Here is a 17,471-nt window from a genome sequence, read left to right as displayed (position 1 = left end):
AAGGTGTGTCATAAATGAAGCGCCTTCTACACAAAGAAGCAAAGCAAGAAAGGAAATTATTTTAAAATGATTATACACAAGATAAATATACCTACATTTAGATCGTCCCCAAAACATTCTACCATGTTGCACAAAATAAAATAGTGCTTACTTTCCAGGGAGCAGACACACAGATGTTATAAAACCACTCTGTAAGTAAATATATAATTATCTTACAATAAAATGCATCTTCTCCCTCAAAATCGGTCTCATGTTTGTGAGGAGAATGTCTGAGAGACACCTGGTGGCATTTGGTGCCTAGTGAAACTGCTGTGGCAGAGGACCCGTTCAGAGCTAATTACACCCTCCTTCATCATAAGCACCCTAGCAGCACTCAAGCAATAGGATGTAACTAATGGCCTGTCCAAACAGGGGAATTTGGAACAGCCTGGTTTGCACTCAAAAGGATTCTGTCTTCAGTGTAATCTATTTTATCTTCCACTTGAGTCATCCTTCTGTTCACACTGAATATGTTTATTCTCCCGTGAGAAGGGTCCACACAAGTCTTTCAATTGCTGGTTTGTTTTGTGAGTAAGTGTACCTGGTTTGCTTGTGAGTAAGGAGGCAGTGGTGGGGCAAGCAGTCTTGATGCTAGGGGAAAACAATTGGGGGAAGGTTGGGGAGATGGAACTTTTCCCATCAGCCAGGTCTCTGATGGGACTGTGCTGCCTTGTGGAGGCAGAGTCTATGGAGTCTATAGACCCTTTCCTGCCTTTTCTTACATCCATCATTCAGCCAGCTGCAATAGCTTTCCTTTTTCGTAAGTGACATGTTGAAAGCAATGCTTCAGCCTAGAATGGTATTAGAACTGCATTGCACCAGTTAGGAAAGTGTGTGTGTGTGTGTGTGTGTGTGTGTGTGTGTGTGTGTGTGTGTGTGTGTGTGTGTACGCACACTGTATATATATTCTGTGTGTGTGTGTGTGTGTGTGTGTACACCATATTTTTTGCTCTATAAGATGCACTTTTTCTCCCCCAAATAGAGGGAGAGAAAGTATATGCATCTTATGGAGTAAATACAGTTAAAAAAGGGTTCAGCCACCACCACCCAGAAGCCTCTCACTGCCATGCTGGAAGGCCTCTGAACTGGTACCAGAGACTGCTTGCTGTTTAGACCTCACCATTCTGCACTGCTAGCTTTCCAGGATCAGCTTCCTGCAGCCTATCTGGAAAACCAGCAAGGCCAATAGCAGTAGGCAAGGACCAAATAGGCAAGGACCAAAGGGGAAAAAACAGTGATTCTAGAAAAACCAGGAGAAACCACAAACACAGTTCCCCACTTATGCAGTTGATTTCCCATATCTGGGGAAATCACAGAGGTCAGCACATCCAAAGTGCAATAGATGAGCCTTACCCTGGGAAAACCACTTTTACAATAATGGTATCTCCCCTGCCAGATATGAGTTAGAATAACCCCTGAAAATTCTTCCCCTTTCTGTGCCTATCCCCCAAAGGCATGGTGACCCCCCCCGGCTGCACCTCCTGATCAGAACAGGGCTGCACAGCCCCAGTCCCGAAAGAGGCCAAGAGAGCTACTCAGTGTTTTGGGGTGCCCCACAGGACCCTCATCAGGGGCTGGATATTCCTCCCAAAATCCTCCAGTGCACAGATATTAGCATACCTAATATGCGGGGAAGGCAGGGAAAGCGGGGCATACTTGCTTTAAAAGCTACATAGGAAGTGTTCAGACCAGCGCCGATCAGCTGTTAGGAGGGGAGAGGGGAGGGGAAAGGAGGAGGAGCAGGAGCAGAGAAGAGCACAAAATGGTTGCCATTTGCCGGCTGCCTGCTGGCTTTTAGCTGTTTGGGGCTCTTTTTTTGGCTGTTCTGGGGTCTACCAAGGCACTGTGAAGAGCCGGGCTCAGTCTACAGTACCTGGTAAGTGACTTTCTTTTAATTTTTTAAAAGTTTCTGACCTTTTTTCCCCATAAGAATGCATTAATTAATTTTCAATGCATTCTTATGAGAAATTTGGATTCGACTTGCAAACTTTTCAACTAATTCTGGGCATCTAATAGAGAATGTATTTCCAAAGGGTGTTGCAGCAAGGAAACTAACTGTGCCTCCTGAATTTTAACTGGATTACAGTACCTGCTTCCTGAATTCAGCTACTATAGTTTGTATTCAGTTTTTTTGGCTCGTCAAGAACATTGTTCATGGCTGTTGTGCCTTGCATGCTATAAATGTTCAATTATGTCAGAAACCCGAGATTTGGTCTTATGCTGAGCATGTGCTACTGCTGGTGAATGGGTTAAGCTTTGTGTTGCTGTTCTTTTGCATAACCTAAAGTAAATAAGGAAAACCAGCTGATAAATAGTTTAATTCCACTATTTATCCTCCACACAACTAAAAGGGACCTCTCAATGCAGTGCCAAATCAGACAAACCATTTCTAACTTAATATAGGCTTGAGCTGTAGCTGGGCAGAGCTGCACCACAATCTCATCTGTCATTGAGACATTTCTATAAGCATGGGGAGGAGGTGGATGAAAGGAAATGTAGAATATAGGTAGAGTGGTATAGGTCTTATCACTGACTGATAATGGTCTATATTAATGCCACTGTCGACTGCTGTTCACTTTACATGGTTCAAATGTTATTCTGTTATAGTTTATTAAATATTTTATTACACTATTTGGTTCAGAATATATTTTCCCTGTTTTCCTCTTCTAAAAAATTATGTGCATCTTAAGGTCCGGTGCGTCTTATGGAGCAAAAAATACGGTATATATGTATGTGTGTATTTGTGTGTGTGTGTATTGAGAGAGAGAGATTTGGACGGACTTCTTTATTTCAAAAGCAGTTTTTCTACTTTCCAACTCCATTTAAAGTCCCTTTTCAGCTTTCTGGATCCTCTTTACTTCCTGGGTCCTGTGCAGAGATGGCAGGAAAATGCAGTATTCCAAAAATATTTGTGAAGAGACTCTTCCACATGAGCAAGGAGAAACAGTCATCTTCAACAAGACAGCAAGCTTTTTAGGATGTAAGGGTTCTTTGCTGCAGTGGCAGGAACTACTGCCAGCACTTCTAAACCTAAATCAGAATGAGACATATGTAAGAACCACTTTTTCCCTTCTCTTTCTTTCATTCCTTTTGGTCCTATTATTTACAGTTGTTGTTGTTGTTTAGTCGTTAAGTCATATCCATCTCTCCGTGACCCCATGGCCCAGAGCACACCAGGCCCTCCTGTCTTCCACTGCCTCCTGGAGTTGGGTCAAATTCATGCTGGTAGCTTTGGTGACACTGTCCAACCATTTCATCCTCTGTCATCCCCTTCTCCTCTTGCCTTCACATTTCCCCAACATCAGGGGCTTTTCCAGGGGGTCTTCTCATCAGATGGCCAAAGTACTGGAGCCTCAGCTTCAGGATCTGTCCTTCCAGTGAGCACTCAGGGTTGATTTCCTTCAGAATGGATAGGTTTGCTCTCCTTGCAGTCCAGGGGACTCTCAAGAGTCTCCTCCAACACCACAATTCAAAAGCATCAATTCTTCGGCGGTCAGCCTTTATGGTTCAGCTCTCACTTTCATACATTGCTACAAGAAAAACTATAGCTTTGACTATGTGGACCTTTGTCAGCAAGGCGATTTTTCTGCTTTTTAAGATGCTATCTAGGTTTGTCATGGCTTTCCTCCCAAGAAGCAGGCGTCTTTTAATTTCATGGCTACTGTCACCATCTGCAGTGATCATGGAACCCAAGGTTATTATTATTATAGTACTTCAACTTAAATTTGCTTTTGGTTGCCACTCTTTGGGATTCTCTATGAGGTGTAATTTTAACCAGCAAGACACCAATGTGCACATGATGTTACAGTCGGGGTTCCCATTTCAGATTCCATCTTGACTAAAGGTGAAATATATTCTGTACTCAGAGGAGAAATTTCCAGTAAGATTTTGAAGACTCCTTTTCCTTGAAGGCCACCATTCTTTGCAGCTAACTCTGCTTAAATGAGACACCGTCAGACCACAGAGAAAATACAGGGTCATCATTTGCCTCTAAGACACCATTCTCACTGGGAAACAAAATGAGCTTTCCCCACTTGGGGGCTGCCATCCACTTTAGCTAAGAAGCAATGCAGAGCTGCTAAGTCCAGCTGGGTCTGGTATGCAAGTGAATAGGGAAAGGGCCTTCAGTTTTAAGTATTAAACCCTATCGCCTCTTGACTTTGGGAGCAGGAGAAGGGAGCCTAGAAACATCAGCAGGAAGAGGACTGAATAACAGGGTTACAGTGCATTTGCAGGTGACAAATAAGACAGCCTACATCTGGCAACACTCTGGAGATATATGCAACCCTTAATCTCCATGGGAAGATAAACTAAAATGTAGAAATGTCTTTCCTTCCTGGATTTGTCTTGTGGTGGAGTGCTTTCCCCCACCCTTTAAATTTTTTGTACTCTGTTTCTTTTTGTGCAAAAGCCTGTGGAGACATTATTCTGCATTACTGGAGGGGAGGCAGGGAAGGCTCACCATCATCATCTATGCAGCCATTTGTTCTGTGGAGTAAACAAAAGGATTCTGGTTGTAGTTTCACTGCAGTGTGTGCTCCTGTAAGCATTTTGAGGGCTTGTATGTCCCAAGATGTTCTATGGTGACTTCTCTTATGCAGTCATAGAGATACTAAGGAGAAAATATATGAATTTTGCATCAATTGACAAGGCTACATGGATGTACTATTTATTCATAATTTCTTCTTTCGGGAAGGAAGTAAAGCAGCAGGAAGTACTTTCCTGGTCATCACTTGGGTTGATTTAAACTAGAAGAAATAACATGCATTACATGTACACACAAACACATCCCTTTACAAACACAGCTACAAAGGTAAAAGTAATGGGAGAGCCAGTCAGGCTGTGAATAATGACAACATCAGTCTGCAAGGTAACAATAGCATAGTTGACACAAGTGGCAAACTGTAGGAATCAATCTACAGTTTGATTCCTACAGTTTGCCACTTGTGTCAAAAACCCACAACAACCAATCTAGAAGACTTAAAAGAGAAACAGCTGAGATAAGGAATATAGGGATGCTGCAGACCTACTTAAAAGGGCTGGGTATCAATCAAGGGGTCCTTAATCATTGCCAAGTGTGAAATACTACATTGATTCCCGCAGTTTGTTTCAGCTGTGCTAATGTTACTTGGTAGACTGCTAATTGACATTATTCAGAGTCTGATAGCCTATTCTGTTACTAATGAACCATTGCCACTTTGTCCCTTATCGCTGTCCCTAGCCCAGCCCAGCACAGGGCCTTGTATAATTAGGACAGTCATCTAGTCTCACTCACATCTGAGGAAGCTGATGCACAAAAATTGATATTAAAATACAGCTATTAGTTGTGAAGGCCCCACAATGTTCTTGTCTCTTGGTTTCTCTCTCTCTCTCTCTCTCTCTCTCTCTCTCTGTGTGTGTGTGTGTACTCTCTCCTATATCTGATTAATATACTGTAGTTGTTTCCCAATTATTTTTTTCCAGAGCAAATCATCCTCCTTCTTTTACAGCCTCTCTTTCCCTCCTGCTCTTGATGTATTTCATCTTGGGCAGGAAAGATGGCACTCATTGTTTTTCCCCACAGATGTTCACTTTGGTGTTCCTGCAGAGTATATGTTGTATCTGTTTCTGCTCTTCCTCAGTGCTTCATCATGAGGCCCAGAGGTTTCTCTCTCCTCTCAAGAGCCCACTAGAAATCGATTCTGCAATTTGTAGTGCACATTTACACTCCTAGCTGAGATCCCTCATGTATTCTGGAATCAAACTTTATTTTAAGCCTTTATGAAATGTACTTCAGGGCCCTCTGTCTTTTCTGTATACTGTCTAGCCATTTATGGCTTTACAAGTGTAATTACACTTTGATATCCACTACGAAGCATGGTACATTTGTATTAGAGAAGCACTTGCCTTGCATATTAGGGTGGCCACTGGTCCAGCATTAAGAAGGAGGAATGTCCTACATTTGGACCTGTGAACTGTTTCAGGTCTGGACTCTGCACAGTCTGGACTGGGTACCGTACTCTCAGTGCATGGCTTTTTTCTTTTTAAAAAAGAGCAGTAATTTCTTCCTTTTCCTCTCATGTTGCTCCAGGAAATAATTGGATTGGACTATTATGATTTTTTTGTTTATTGACATTGTTTTACTTTATGTATGAATCACCTTTATTTCATGAGTTTTTATTCTGCTTTCCTGTCAATGCTCTCAAAATTGCCACATTGCTGTGCCATGTTTCCTGCACTGAACTCTGAACTGTATTCAGGCATGCTTTCCCCAGACATCAGCCCAACTGTTGAAAGCAGACTCTTCGGTTTCTAGATTCAGTCAAGACTGTTGTGTGAGTCTTCCAGGTAACACAGTCTCCGGCTCAGTGGTGTTCAGTACCACACTCTTTTTTTTGAGTATTGTGAAACTAATTCCTCCCCATTTCTATGTTGCCATTATCCAACCATTTAAGCAAAAAGGGGGCAAGAGTAAAAATTTATTTTAAAATGGTTTTGTGATTTGAAATTTGTAAACAAAACATTGTTTAAGATATTTAAAAACTATGGAAATCTCTCAGGTTTGTGGCCACCCGTAGAATTTCTTTACATGCTTCTGGGGAGCCATGCATTGGAGTTTTTGCAACCTCATATGCTATCTCTCGTAAGTGTCGCTGAGAGGTGACTGTCAATCTATCCAGCACTAACCAATAGTTCCCTCCCGCCTCTGAATTCAAAGAAAGCCCTGCCGCTCTGCTCTCTGTCTCTGTTTCCCTCTCTGTTGTTTGTCGAAAGCAGTGAGTCTGTTGAGGCCTGTTGGTGAGTCTATCAGCTACGTTTATTCAGTTTGCTGTTTGATCTGTTCAACTGTAAGTAAATAACACCTTTTATTTGTTCTCCCATGAATATCTCTGGATGAGTTGTTGAGATTATAAGTGCCAGTTGATGAGAAAAAGGGGTGGAATCTGAGAAACCTGAAGCTATTCAGCTCTGTGAATCCCTACACTTCTGCTGCGCAGCTAGAAGAATATAACCAAAATTCAAAACTCTGCAACACCATGCACCCCTTTTGGGAAGCAATGCTGTGTGACGAGGATAGGCAGATTTCAGAAATCAGAAGTGGTAACTGCAACCACACATCCAAGACCTTGGAGGGCTGTATCATTCCTTTGCAGCTTCCTTGTGCTCTGTAGCGGCAAACAAATTAAAAGAATGGGAAGTGTGGGATTTAGAAACATTGGAAGGAATTTAAACATAGAAAAATTGCTTTCTGTGCTCCCTAGAAGGCATGATGGAACATTGTCAGCTAAAATACTTTAAAAATAATTTTTTACAAGTCAAAGGAAAATAATGATATTTCTTGTCCCATGCAAGCAGCCACCAAGAAGGTTACCCTCTGTCTGCGGATGGTACATCACGATGGCTACTACTGAAGTAACGCGGCAAACGCTCACGCTGGATCTGTGAACAGGGACAAAGAGATAAACGGCTCCATTGCAACATGCCTGTATCCACCTAGTGAGAAAAATGTTAGCTCCTAACATAGATTTATCTATGAGCTGAGCAGCAACAGTATAACTCTATGGCTGAAATGCCTGTTGCTTAGTATTGCAGACAGAGCAGGGCTGTTAAATTAACAGGGATTTGTAGGATGCCCGGTTGTGTTTCCATGTATAATTTGCTGAGGATGTCCTGGGAACGGGTGGCCGAAGGACATGGAACGCTGGCAAAAGTAACTCTGATTGGCTGGGAGAAATTAGGAGAATAGAGCATTGGTTTATGTGTAGGTCCTAAAGGGTGTTTTTTGTGTGTGTGCAGTCCGGTGTAGGAAGGCTGGGGAAGAGGGTAGTTTTGAAGCCTGATGAAGAAGCTTCCTGGAGGTCTGTGTCTGAAGCCAGAGAAGGAGCAGTCGGAAGGAGAGTGAGAGGATGGAGAGAGAGTGGATGAAGAGTGGATGAAGAGTTCTGCTGAACAAATGTAAAGCCTAGCAGTGAACGGCAGTCTTTTAAGACAGTTATTTTAATAAAACCTTATTCTGTTCAAGCTAAATACCTGAAGGCTGGCTTGTTGGAAGAGTGTTATAGGGGCCTGAGCGACAAGGCAAATAGTACACACTTGTGGAGGAGCAGCAAAATGGGAAGAGTGACAAGTGAAGATTATTAAAGAAAACATGTTTATTCCTGTGGTGATTTAAAAAGGACTCTTACGTCAATAGTCAACTCACGAGGCAAATGGAGGTTTGACATCAGTGTGTGAGAGAAGGGTGTGACAGTTTGATGAGTCAGTTCCCCCACACTCATTTTGTTGTTGCTTGTCTGTCTGTCTCTCGGTCCGGTCTGGTCTGGTCTGGTCTGGTCTGTCTGTCTGTCTGTCTGTCTGTCTGTCTGTCTGTCTGTCTGTTTATAGACTGCCTTTCCACCATTGAGGGGACCCAAGGCAGCTCACCGTGTTAAAACAGTGAAAACTAAATTCACAATAAATTGCAAATGAAAAAGGAGTTAAATGTGCAGTAAAAATTGAAAATGCATTAACTAATTAAAATACGTTAAAAACAGGCCTAGAAAAGAAAAGAAAAACACCCAGGGACTCAGTTATAGTATAGTTAGTAACTGTAGTTAGTTATAGTAATTAAAAGTTTTGAAAGCGCACCTGAAGAAATGGGTCTTCAATTGTTTGTGAAAGGATAAAAGCAGAGGTGGTAACAGAAGCTCCTGAAGGAGAGCATGCCACAAGCTGGAAGCAGCCACAGGAAAGCCCCTCTCTCATTTTCCCATCAAACATGCCTGAAAGAAGGGCCAAGACGGCTCATATGGGCAGATCCGGTCCTTCAATGTGGCACTGATTCAATGGGCCTACTCTTATTGCAACTTACTAAACTGAGCCACAGTATTTCAGTTCCTGGTATAGCCTATACTTTTCATGCATAGGTAAATTCCCCAGCATTGCCATATAAAGATGATTGTGGGAAACAGGATTGAGAAAGATATCTTCAGATACTGGAAACACATGGAGACTATACCTGGAGAGATCTGATCTTGCCACAGTGACACATGCCTTAGTTACATCCTGGCTGGATTACTGTAATGTACTCAACAGGGCGCTGCTTCTGGAAAGGGCTTGGGAACTTCAGCCGTTCCAAAACATGGCAGCCAGATTGTTAACTGGGGCTGGTGACAGAGATCACGTGACCACCTCTACTCCACATAACAGCAGCTCCAGTGGATGCCGATCAGTTATCGGGCACAATTTAAAGTGCTGGTTTAACCTACAAAGCCGTAAATGGCCTTGGTTAGGGTTGCTAGATACAGGTGTACGAAAAGGAGGACATAGAAAGCCAAAAAGGAGGACAAAGGAGGACGTATTTTTTTGCGGGGGGGGGCGGGCTCTGTGCAAGTCACTTTCAGAATGAGGTATTGGGGAGAATAGCTCTTTGATCATGGGGCAATACCATAACCATTCAACCTACTCAGTCTTGAAAGGTCAAGACTGGGAAAGTTACATTTTTGGACTACAAAACTCAGAATCCACTGGCCACTGTGTTTTCTTGTTTTAAAAAATGTTTAAAAATAAAAACAAAACAAATCTACATATACACTTACTGGGCACCCAGGACCAATGGAGACAATCTATTCCTTCCTTTAATGGAGACCCATCCCCCTTGTTTTATTTATTGTTTTCTATTTTAATAAAAGCATAATAAAGTGAAATAAAAAGTTTAAAAAGTTGTGTGACAGATTTGAAACACTTTATAAAAACCAGGAAAAAAACCCAGAAGGCATGGATTTCTCTCAGCTTGAGAAATGCAAAGGGTGGAGAAAATGGATTTGCAGACAGACAGACAAAGCCATTTTCTCCACCCTTTGCAATTTCTCAAGCTGAAAGAAATCCGCTTGTTGTGTGTGTGTGTGTGAATATGCTCCTGGACCTGGAAACACAGGTCCAGGGTTGGGGGGGGGGTCAGGGCAGAAGGGGAGGATAAAAGTGTCTCCTGTTCCCTGGCTTTAGGAGGAAGGAGGAACCGGACTGGCCCCTATTTGCCTGGCTTTGAACCACCACCTCCTCCAAACCCCAGAACAGCCTCCCCTCCTGCAGGCAAGCCAGTGCACACTCACTTCACTCCTGTCCAGGTTTCCATCCATCCATCTCTCTCGCTCCTTCCTGCCTTATTCAGCTCCCAGGCAGAAGCAGCCATCCACAAGCCGGGGATTGATTCCCTGGGGCTAGAACAGCCCTAAACAATCAAGCCACCTTATCTCCGATCTTTGAATCTCTGGAGGATTTACAAGGGCCTCAACCAAGGAAGTAACAGGGAGAGGTTGGGCTGCAGGGGGTGGGGGAGGGGTGGAGATACAAAAGCCGGACATTTTGAAGTTTTTTAGTTTTGCCTGCTGGAGGGAGGACATGATCCTGAAAAGTGGGACATGTCCACCTTTTGCCGGACGTCTGGCAAACCTAGCCTTGGTCCATGCTATCTCAAAGACCATGCCTCCCATTATGAGCCTGCTTGAGTGTTAAAATCATCAGGAGAGGCCTTTCTCTCGGTTCCTCCACCTCCATGAGTGTGTTTGATGAGGACACAGGAGAGGGCCTTCTCTGTTGTTGCTCCCAGACTTTGAAACTCTCTCCCACAAGAGGCCAGGATGCCCCCATCTCTTTGCTGTCCTTCCATAAACGAAGGAAGACCTTTCTCTTCAGGCAAGCTTTCCCTGAGTGACTGGGTGCCTGAGTGGGATTTTTAAAATGGATTATTATTATGCAATACTGCTTTGAATGTGTTTTTAGCATTGCTTGTGTTTGCTATTTCTAAGGGTGGTATTTGTTTGATCCTTTGTAGTATTTGTATACTTCTCTTTTTTAAAAGCTTTAAATACTGTGTTTTGATAAGGTAATCCTTGGGTCTTTTTTAAGGAGAAAGGCAAGTTGAATAAATAAACAAATGCCGCACATGTTGTTAAATGCTAACTATTTGCAAAATGTTTGAGGAGCAAAAATAAGAACAGGGTGCCTGTGTGCTGCTGGATAGAAAGCTGAGGGTTGGTTCCAAATGTCATAGGAAAGCATTTATCCAAACTCCTGAAACTGCTTGAGAAATGGTTTTCGATCATAAGAGATATTAGAAACTATGTCAGACAGAGATTGTGCTATTGATACGACTTACTCCAGAAAACTCTCTGTATGGGAGGTGAAGTGGGAGAGAGAGGCTAAAGTGGCTTATGCTGAAAGAGCAAGGATTTAAACCCTATCTCCTGCAACTGAATCTAGTGAACAATCTTTTAAATAATGTCTCACCTACAAGAAGCCCTGCTTTTGTTTTTTAGAAATCCCCTTGACATTATATTGCACTACACCGTGATTTATTTATAGTTATATGATTTATGCTTTTAATTGGACACACATTTTTCTGAATAAAATGAATAAAAAACATGAGTAAAATGGGTTGAAACATATATTGCTACTCTCTGTTTTTCATGTGATAGCCTCTGCCAGAACTGCATTATCTTTGCAAAGTTATTGTGAGTTACTCCATATGTACTTTGGCTGGGTTGGTTAATTCATAAATATTTATACTTTTAGTCCTGCAGTACTTTTCAAAGTTAGGCGAAAAGCATTTAAACTAGAGTAATGTTACTAGCAGTTTATATGAGGAAAAATTGCACTGCTAGTTTGAGCACCTCGTGCTTAAACTACTGAGTTGCAGTGTCATTAAAAATGTAATCTGTCTGTAATCCTTATATTATCGGGTTATTATTGTTTTTTGATTAACTCATGTCTTACCTCCAGTTCTGTTTGCTGGATTGATTTCTTCATGCCAAAAATACTGTCCAAAACTGTGTTGCTGTCATCCTGTGTGCTATGCAAAGTGTGTCGACCTGTATTTTTCATTAAAGCCTTCTTCTATCTATTTTATATCTGTCCACAGCAGGGAAAAGTTATATTTTTGAAAAACAACATTCAGAATCCTCTGCTGGCCCCACTAGCTGGGGCATTCTGGGAGTTACAGTCTCTGAACAAGTACAATTTCTGTGTCTATCTGTGCATTAGCCTTTAATATTAAAACTATATCCTTTTGCTTAGGTGAGATCCTTTTCTTTCTAAAAATCATATTGCTAAGTTCTTGTATTCAGAGCAACTGTATCATCCTGATCCACTGAAGTAATAGAATTACACCAGAGGATAATAATAGTATGCCAGTTATTACTTCACTGCTTCTAGAAAAAGCAGTCATTTAATTAGGGGGCACAGCCAGTATCCTTTCAGACCATGATGCGGAGGCCTAATGCTAGAGGCAGGCTGGTTCCAACTTCCTTTAAAGTTGTGGAAAGCTTAATGTACCATAGAGCCCGGTTACAGGGATGATATAACTCACAATGAGCTTTTGTGTTGTTTGATGCGATTTATAATCACGTGACAGTCACATGATTATAAATTGCTGCCCAGCTGATAGGTGGTGAAGCAGGGCCGCTGCATGCCTTTACCTGCACCCTGCTTTGCCCTGCCTGTTTTTCCAGTTTGAAGAACCAGGACAACTTCTGGATGGCGGGAGGAAGGAGGAGGTGACAAAGGAAGGGACGGGGGGGGGGAAAGATGGGAAACACCACCACTGGGCCAGTGGGGGGAGATTGAAATCAGAAGAGGGGGGGCTAAAACCCCTCTGGAATTTCATTATTTCCCTCTCCCCACAAGACCAGACTTTTAAATAAAATTAGAGGAGAAAGAGCTAGAAGGAGGAATCAAGCAAGGAGGGCAAGTGGGGGCCAGGGCAGACCAAAGGAGCATAAAGAGATGAGTGGTGGCAGTGGTGGCAAAAGCAGCGAAGAGGCAGCAGTAGCTGCAGAAGCAGGAGCCCCAAAAGGTGGGAGGAGCCTCTCCCCCACAAGCCCCGCCTTTCCTCCTTTCTTTTCTCACGCATGTGTGTCTCATAGACAACCCCTACTAATCAGGTCTCAAAGTAAATAGCAGAGCAGGGTGATCTCAATTGCTTGTCAGGAGAAACCCCCTCCCTCTTCCCCTCTGTTTCTTTCCCTCCCCCCACCTGACTTTGCTGCGATCTAGGATGCAGCAGCAGCTGCTGGGTGGCACGGCACCTGCTCAGCTGCGGTGCTCCATTTTCACTCTCTCCGCTCCTCTCAACTGACTCCTGGGGCCGTGTCACAGCTTCTAGGTGCCAAAGCCGGCTGCTGCATTCTACATTGCAGTGAGAAAGCCAAGTCACTGCCACTGAGTGGGCACCATGCTACCCATCCCGTGAGTAGAGAACCATTTTGCACTGGCATTCATACATATGTCAAAATGCTTAAAAATAAAGCAATTTCGCATCTGTGCTAAAATAAACAATGCTCTGCAGGCACAATAAAATAGTTTGCCTCCATTAAATAAACAACAACAACAACACACACACACACACACACACACACACACACACACAGAGACCTCGATTCCTGGGCAAAAAACCCAAAAGTTTCTATTTGCATTGTGTAGCCAGGATTTTTAAAACCAATTTTGTTTAAGAACAACATGATTCTAAAGCGGTTCTAATTGGCTGTATAACAGCCTTTTGAGGAGGCTTAGCACATCACTTGCAATTCAGCCAATTTATCTTGGTCCAGGATAAAAAACGGAGAGAAGCAGTAAATGGCAAGGGAAGAAGAAAAGCATATAGTAGGTTGGTTTCAGCAAAAAAATCCAGTTTTGATCGATGTTAATGTTGTTAACAATGAGATATTATCTTAACACATAAAAACATATTAAATACTAGAACTAAAGAAGTATCAAATCAGCCTCTTTTTTTTGTTGACGCCACAATATAAGTAATATTCTTAATTTTTTTCTGAATGAGCACCCTAGCTTTCTGCCTATATGGGATGCATATTTAAAAAGGCCTATCTGAGGTGCATATTTAAAAAAGCTACATAAACTTTTTTTTCCTGAAGGTAATTAGGGTTAGGTGAGATATTCTACTTATTGTTATTTTTGTGCATTCAGTTTAGCAATTTTATCTAAAGTTGCTTCTATTTTTCCCCCTAGAGATTCAAAAGTTACTTTTTCAACTACAGCCCCCAGAATCACCTGGTCTCCCTATGATGATTGGACATGATAGCTGAAGGAAGAGAGCTTTATAAGCAGCAACAAAGCAACAAAAGCAAAAAATATAAATATTTTTTTTCTTTTCCTATAGGCAAGCATTACTCTGTTCCTTGACCAGCTGTTCTAATCTGTTGCACATCTATATTTGACTGCTGTATATATTCGTGGGGATTCTCAGTTTGATGTAATGGGTAGAATGACAGACTAGGAACCTGGAGATTGGGGTTCAACTCTCCCCTCGGCCATGGAAACTGACTGGAACTGGGGGAATGGAACTGGTAAAACCACTCCTTAAATATCTCACTTACATTGAAAGCCCTCTTAAGGTCCCTCTAAGTCAGTTCTGACTTGACGGCACAGAACAAACACACATACGCATTTAGAGTATTTGTGGGAAATCTATCCTAATGTGCAAACTTTTTTTTTAATATTGGAGTGATTGGAATAAGAAGAAAAGAATGCTGCTCTGAGTATTCAGTGATGATCAGATATCACTGGAGAGATGTGTGTTATGATTTGGAACCTTTGGTATGGCTGAGGGTATGACTACACAGTGGAGAGAAAAAAACACACCTTGATATGCTTTGACCAAAGTTTTTCAAATTGGGTTCTGTAGATGAAATCACTGTAGCTGTCCAGACAAAGACATGCAATTACTGTGTTGCAGGAGTCGGCAGGGGCAGAGGCCGAGGAAGGCATGAATGTGTTTGCACAGAGCTCCAAGAGTGGAAGCGGCTTTTGATCTGACCATTGCCCCTATTGACCATTGCCCCTGGAACCATGCCCTCCCTTTGCCTCTCCCCCTCCCCCCCTCTCCCAAATGAACTAGTGCTAACCTGTTGCGGCCCTGACTTTAGAAATGTTTTTGTAAGCAAGATTGTTTTGGAGAAGACAAGCATTCTGTTGAAGAGCACTGACACTCCACGATGATCCTTTTCTATAGGATCAGGTGATCATGTAGGGGAGAAAGCGGAGAAAAGCAATGCTAGTGTTTCAGAGCAAAAATTATATCACTCTTTCGCCCATCAAAAAGAGACAATTCCCCACCAGGCTTCCCTTTGCAGAGCTTTATATTACATAGTTGCCGGTTTTTAATTTGATTTCATCCACACAAAATATCACACAAACTGCAGGGCAGGTTGGATAAAAATTAATAATTTTAAAAACTCAAATGGATTTAAATAAAAATGGGGTTTTAAATTTAAATAATCCAAAAATCAGATTTTTCTTTTAAAAAATTAAATCATGATTGAAATAGAATCTAAGCTGCTACAGAGTAATTGACTAATATATCTTTAAAATATGCATTCCTCCCATTACTGAACGTCTTTTGTCCTGATTTTGTTGTTCTGGGTGGGGTGGAAACACTGTTGGAACTGTTCCATGGTTGAAAGCATAAAGGTTTGCCATTTCTCCATATTTTTAATAGCCTGACAACTCAAGGTGTATACTCGTGATTATCAGTCCTTGGAATGTGGGTCCTTCTGCCAAAGTGAGAGCTAAAACCAGTGTAGAATCCCATAGGTTGATTCTATCCAGAGATGAAGAAACAGAGACTGAGTAGCTGGAGATGACCTACAAGAGGCAGCCGAATAGAGTTCAACACAGGTTTACTGTATAGGTTTGGAGGTGAAGGAAAGAACAGGTGCTCTGCAACAAGGCACCCTGTCTTTTGCTGTGCCTGCCTGCTCCCAGCCCCACCCTTGCTCCACAGTGGCATGGGGCTGCAGCTGGAATGGCAGCCTTCTGCTGAATTGGGGGGGGGGAAGTGGGCTTAGAACATGCCAGCTCAGAACATACATTTGTACACCAGAGTTTATTTTCACAGAATCCTTACATCTGAAAAACTAACATTTTTGTTGCTAGTTTTGCATATGCCTCTACGCCTTTTTTTGACAGCACAATAAGGGGAAATTAATGCATGAGTAGGGTGGGGTGGAGTGGAATGGAAGCTGGGATGTAACAGCCAAACCTTTTCAACCCTAAAATTGTTCATGTGAGGGTCTGTTCAAAGCAGGGATTGGAAACCATGCAGCTGTCCAGATGTTGCTGGACTCCAGCTCCTATTATCCTTCACCACTGGCTTTGCTGGCCTATGGATGATGGGAGTTGCACTCCAACAGCAGAACTCTGCTTTTTCAGACTCTCTTCTGATTTGCAAATGCACATGAAGAAGGTGAGGCTGGAGCCTGCCATTACAACCAACTCTTCTCTAGGCATGCTCAGTGTGTGTCATCAAGAAAAGACAGCTCTTTGATATCGCCTAATCCAAACCATGTTAACCAAAATTCTAATTCCATTTTCTACCAGTTTTTTTGGGGGGGGGGAGGGAGGGGGTTATTCAATTTTTCATTAAAGTGACCAGAAGCAATGAATCATGTTTCAAATATATCATCCTTGTACCAACCGTTTGTGTAATGTTATTGATGATTCTGCATATCCTTGCTTTTTGCTCCATTGCTGCCCTGGGTTGCAATAAATACTGAGTACACCCATGATTTTGACTGCTTTTCTTTTGATTTTATTTTTTTTAAAACAAACACCGCATGCATTTATGCTTTTTCTTTTGCAGAGGGGTGTGGGTGTGGGGGCTTCTAACCTTTTGCTATGAAATTGTGTTTTTTTCCCATTTCTATTCATTCCTCATCTTAGGGTTTCTCATCCCATGAAGTGCGAATGTAACTACCACAAGTTCGGCTACTGCTGCTTCTTGTGAATGCCAGCAACGCACACAAGGCTCAGCCGTTATGGGGACCTCTCAGGTACTGTTTTGCACAAAAGAAACAACATGTTCATTTCCCAATTCATATCGTATAACGTACACTTTGGAGATGGTCACTCATGTTCTGTTGGCTCTGTCACTCCTTCCTGTACTTAGCAGCCTAAAGATGGAGGGGCTGAAGCTATCTCTGAAAGGTAAGTAAAAGCTGGGCTTTAATGGATGACGCTGGTCATAAATATGTACGCTGGCTGACAAAAATCAGAATGACAATGCCAATATGCATCCAGACATTATCATTTCCCTGTTTAATGAGGAACTGCTTTAGAAAAATGCAATGCAAAAATTAAATAATCTAAATTTGATACAAAAAATTAAACTGAAGTACTTACCAAAATGCACTTGTTCTCAGAACTGGTCAGGTTACAAACCTCCTCCAGGCGAATCTGCCTAGGTATGCTCAGTGGTTATAGAAGAGCAAGGAACTTCTTTTCTGAGAGACTGTTGATGCCCAAGCTAGTGACCGGGGGGGGGGGTAGGGGGGGAGGGGAAGGGAGTGGTGCCCTGTATGAGCTGCAGCAAAGCTTAAAATCATTCTGAATATACAGGTGAGAGTTAAACCTTCCAAAGCTAACTCTGAGATCCACTTGCACCTGCTCACCATATGTCC

The 17,471-nt window shown here is 42.4% G+C and overlaps 1 protein-coding gene and 1 pseudogene across 6 annotated transcripts in view; one reads left to right on the top strand and one right to left on the bottom strand.

The window, feature by feature from the left end:
• DLGAP2 (DLG associated protein 2) overlaps positions 1-17,471 on the top strand; it is a 522,791-nt gene that overhangs the window by 33,421 nt on the left and 471,899 nt on the right. For 2 of the 6 annotated variants that reach the window (XM_078388889.1, XM_078388883.1), the window contains exon 2: positions 1-16,844. This exon is cut by the window's left edge and continues 8,098 nt beyond it. The exons of 3 other annotated variants lie outside the window; for them this stretch is intronic. In XM_078388889.1, the coding sequence (XP_078245015.1) occupies positions 16,830-16,844 (15 nt within the window). In that variant the 5' untranslated portion in view covers positions 1-16,829. The remainder of the gene's footprint in view (positions 16,845-17,471) is intronic. One more of the 6 variants, XM_073000757.2, reaches the window with a different exon arrangement.
• LOC140703514 (U1 spliceosomal RNA) lies at positions 1,290-1,443 on the bottom strand (annotated as a pseudogene).

This window comes from Pogona vitticeps, chromosome 1, assembly GCF_051106095.1.
Source record: "Pogona vitticeps strain Pit_001003342236 chromosome 1, PviZW2.1, whole genome shotgun sequence".
Taxonomy (NCBI): Eukaryota; Metazoa; Chordata; class Lepidosauria; order Squamata; family Agamidae; genus Pogona; species Pogona vitticeps.
Note: the sequence above shows the minus strand (reverse complement) of the source record. Positions and strands in the feature narration are given on the sequence as shown.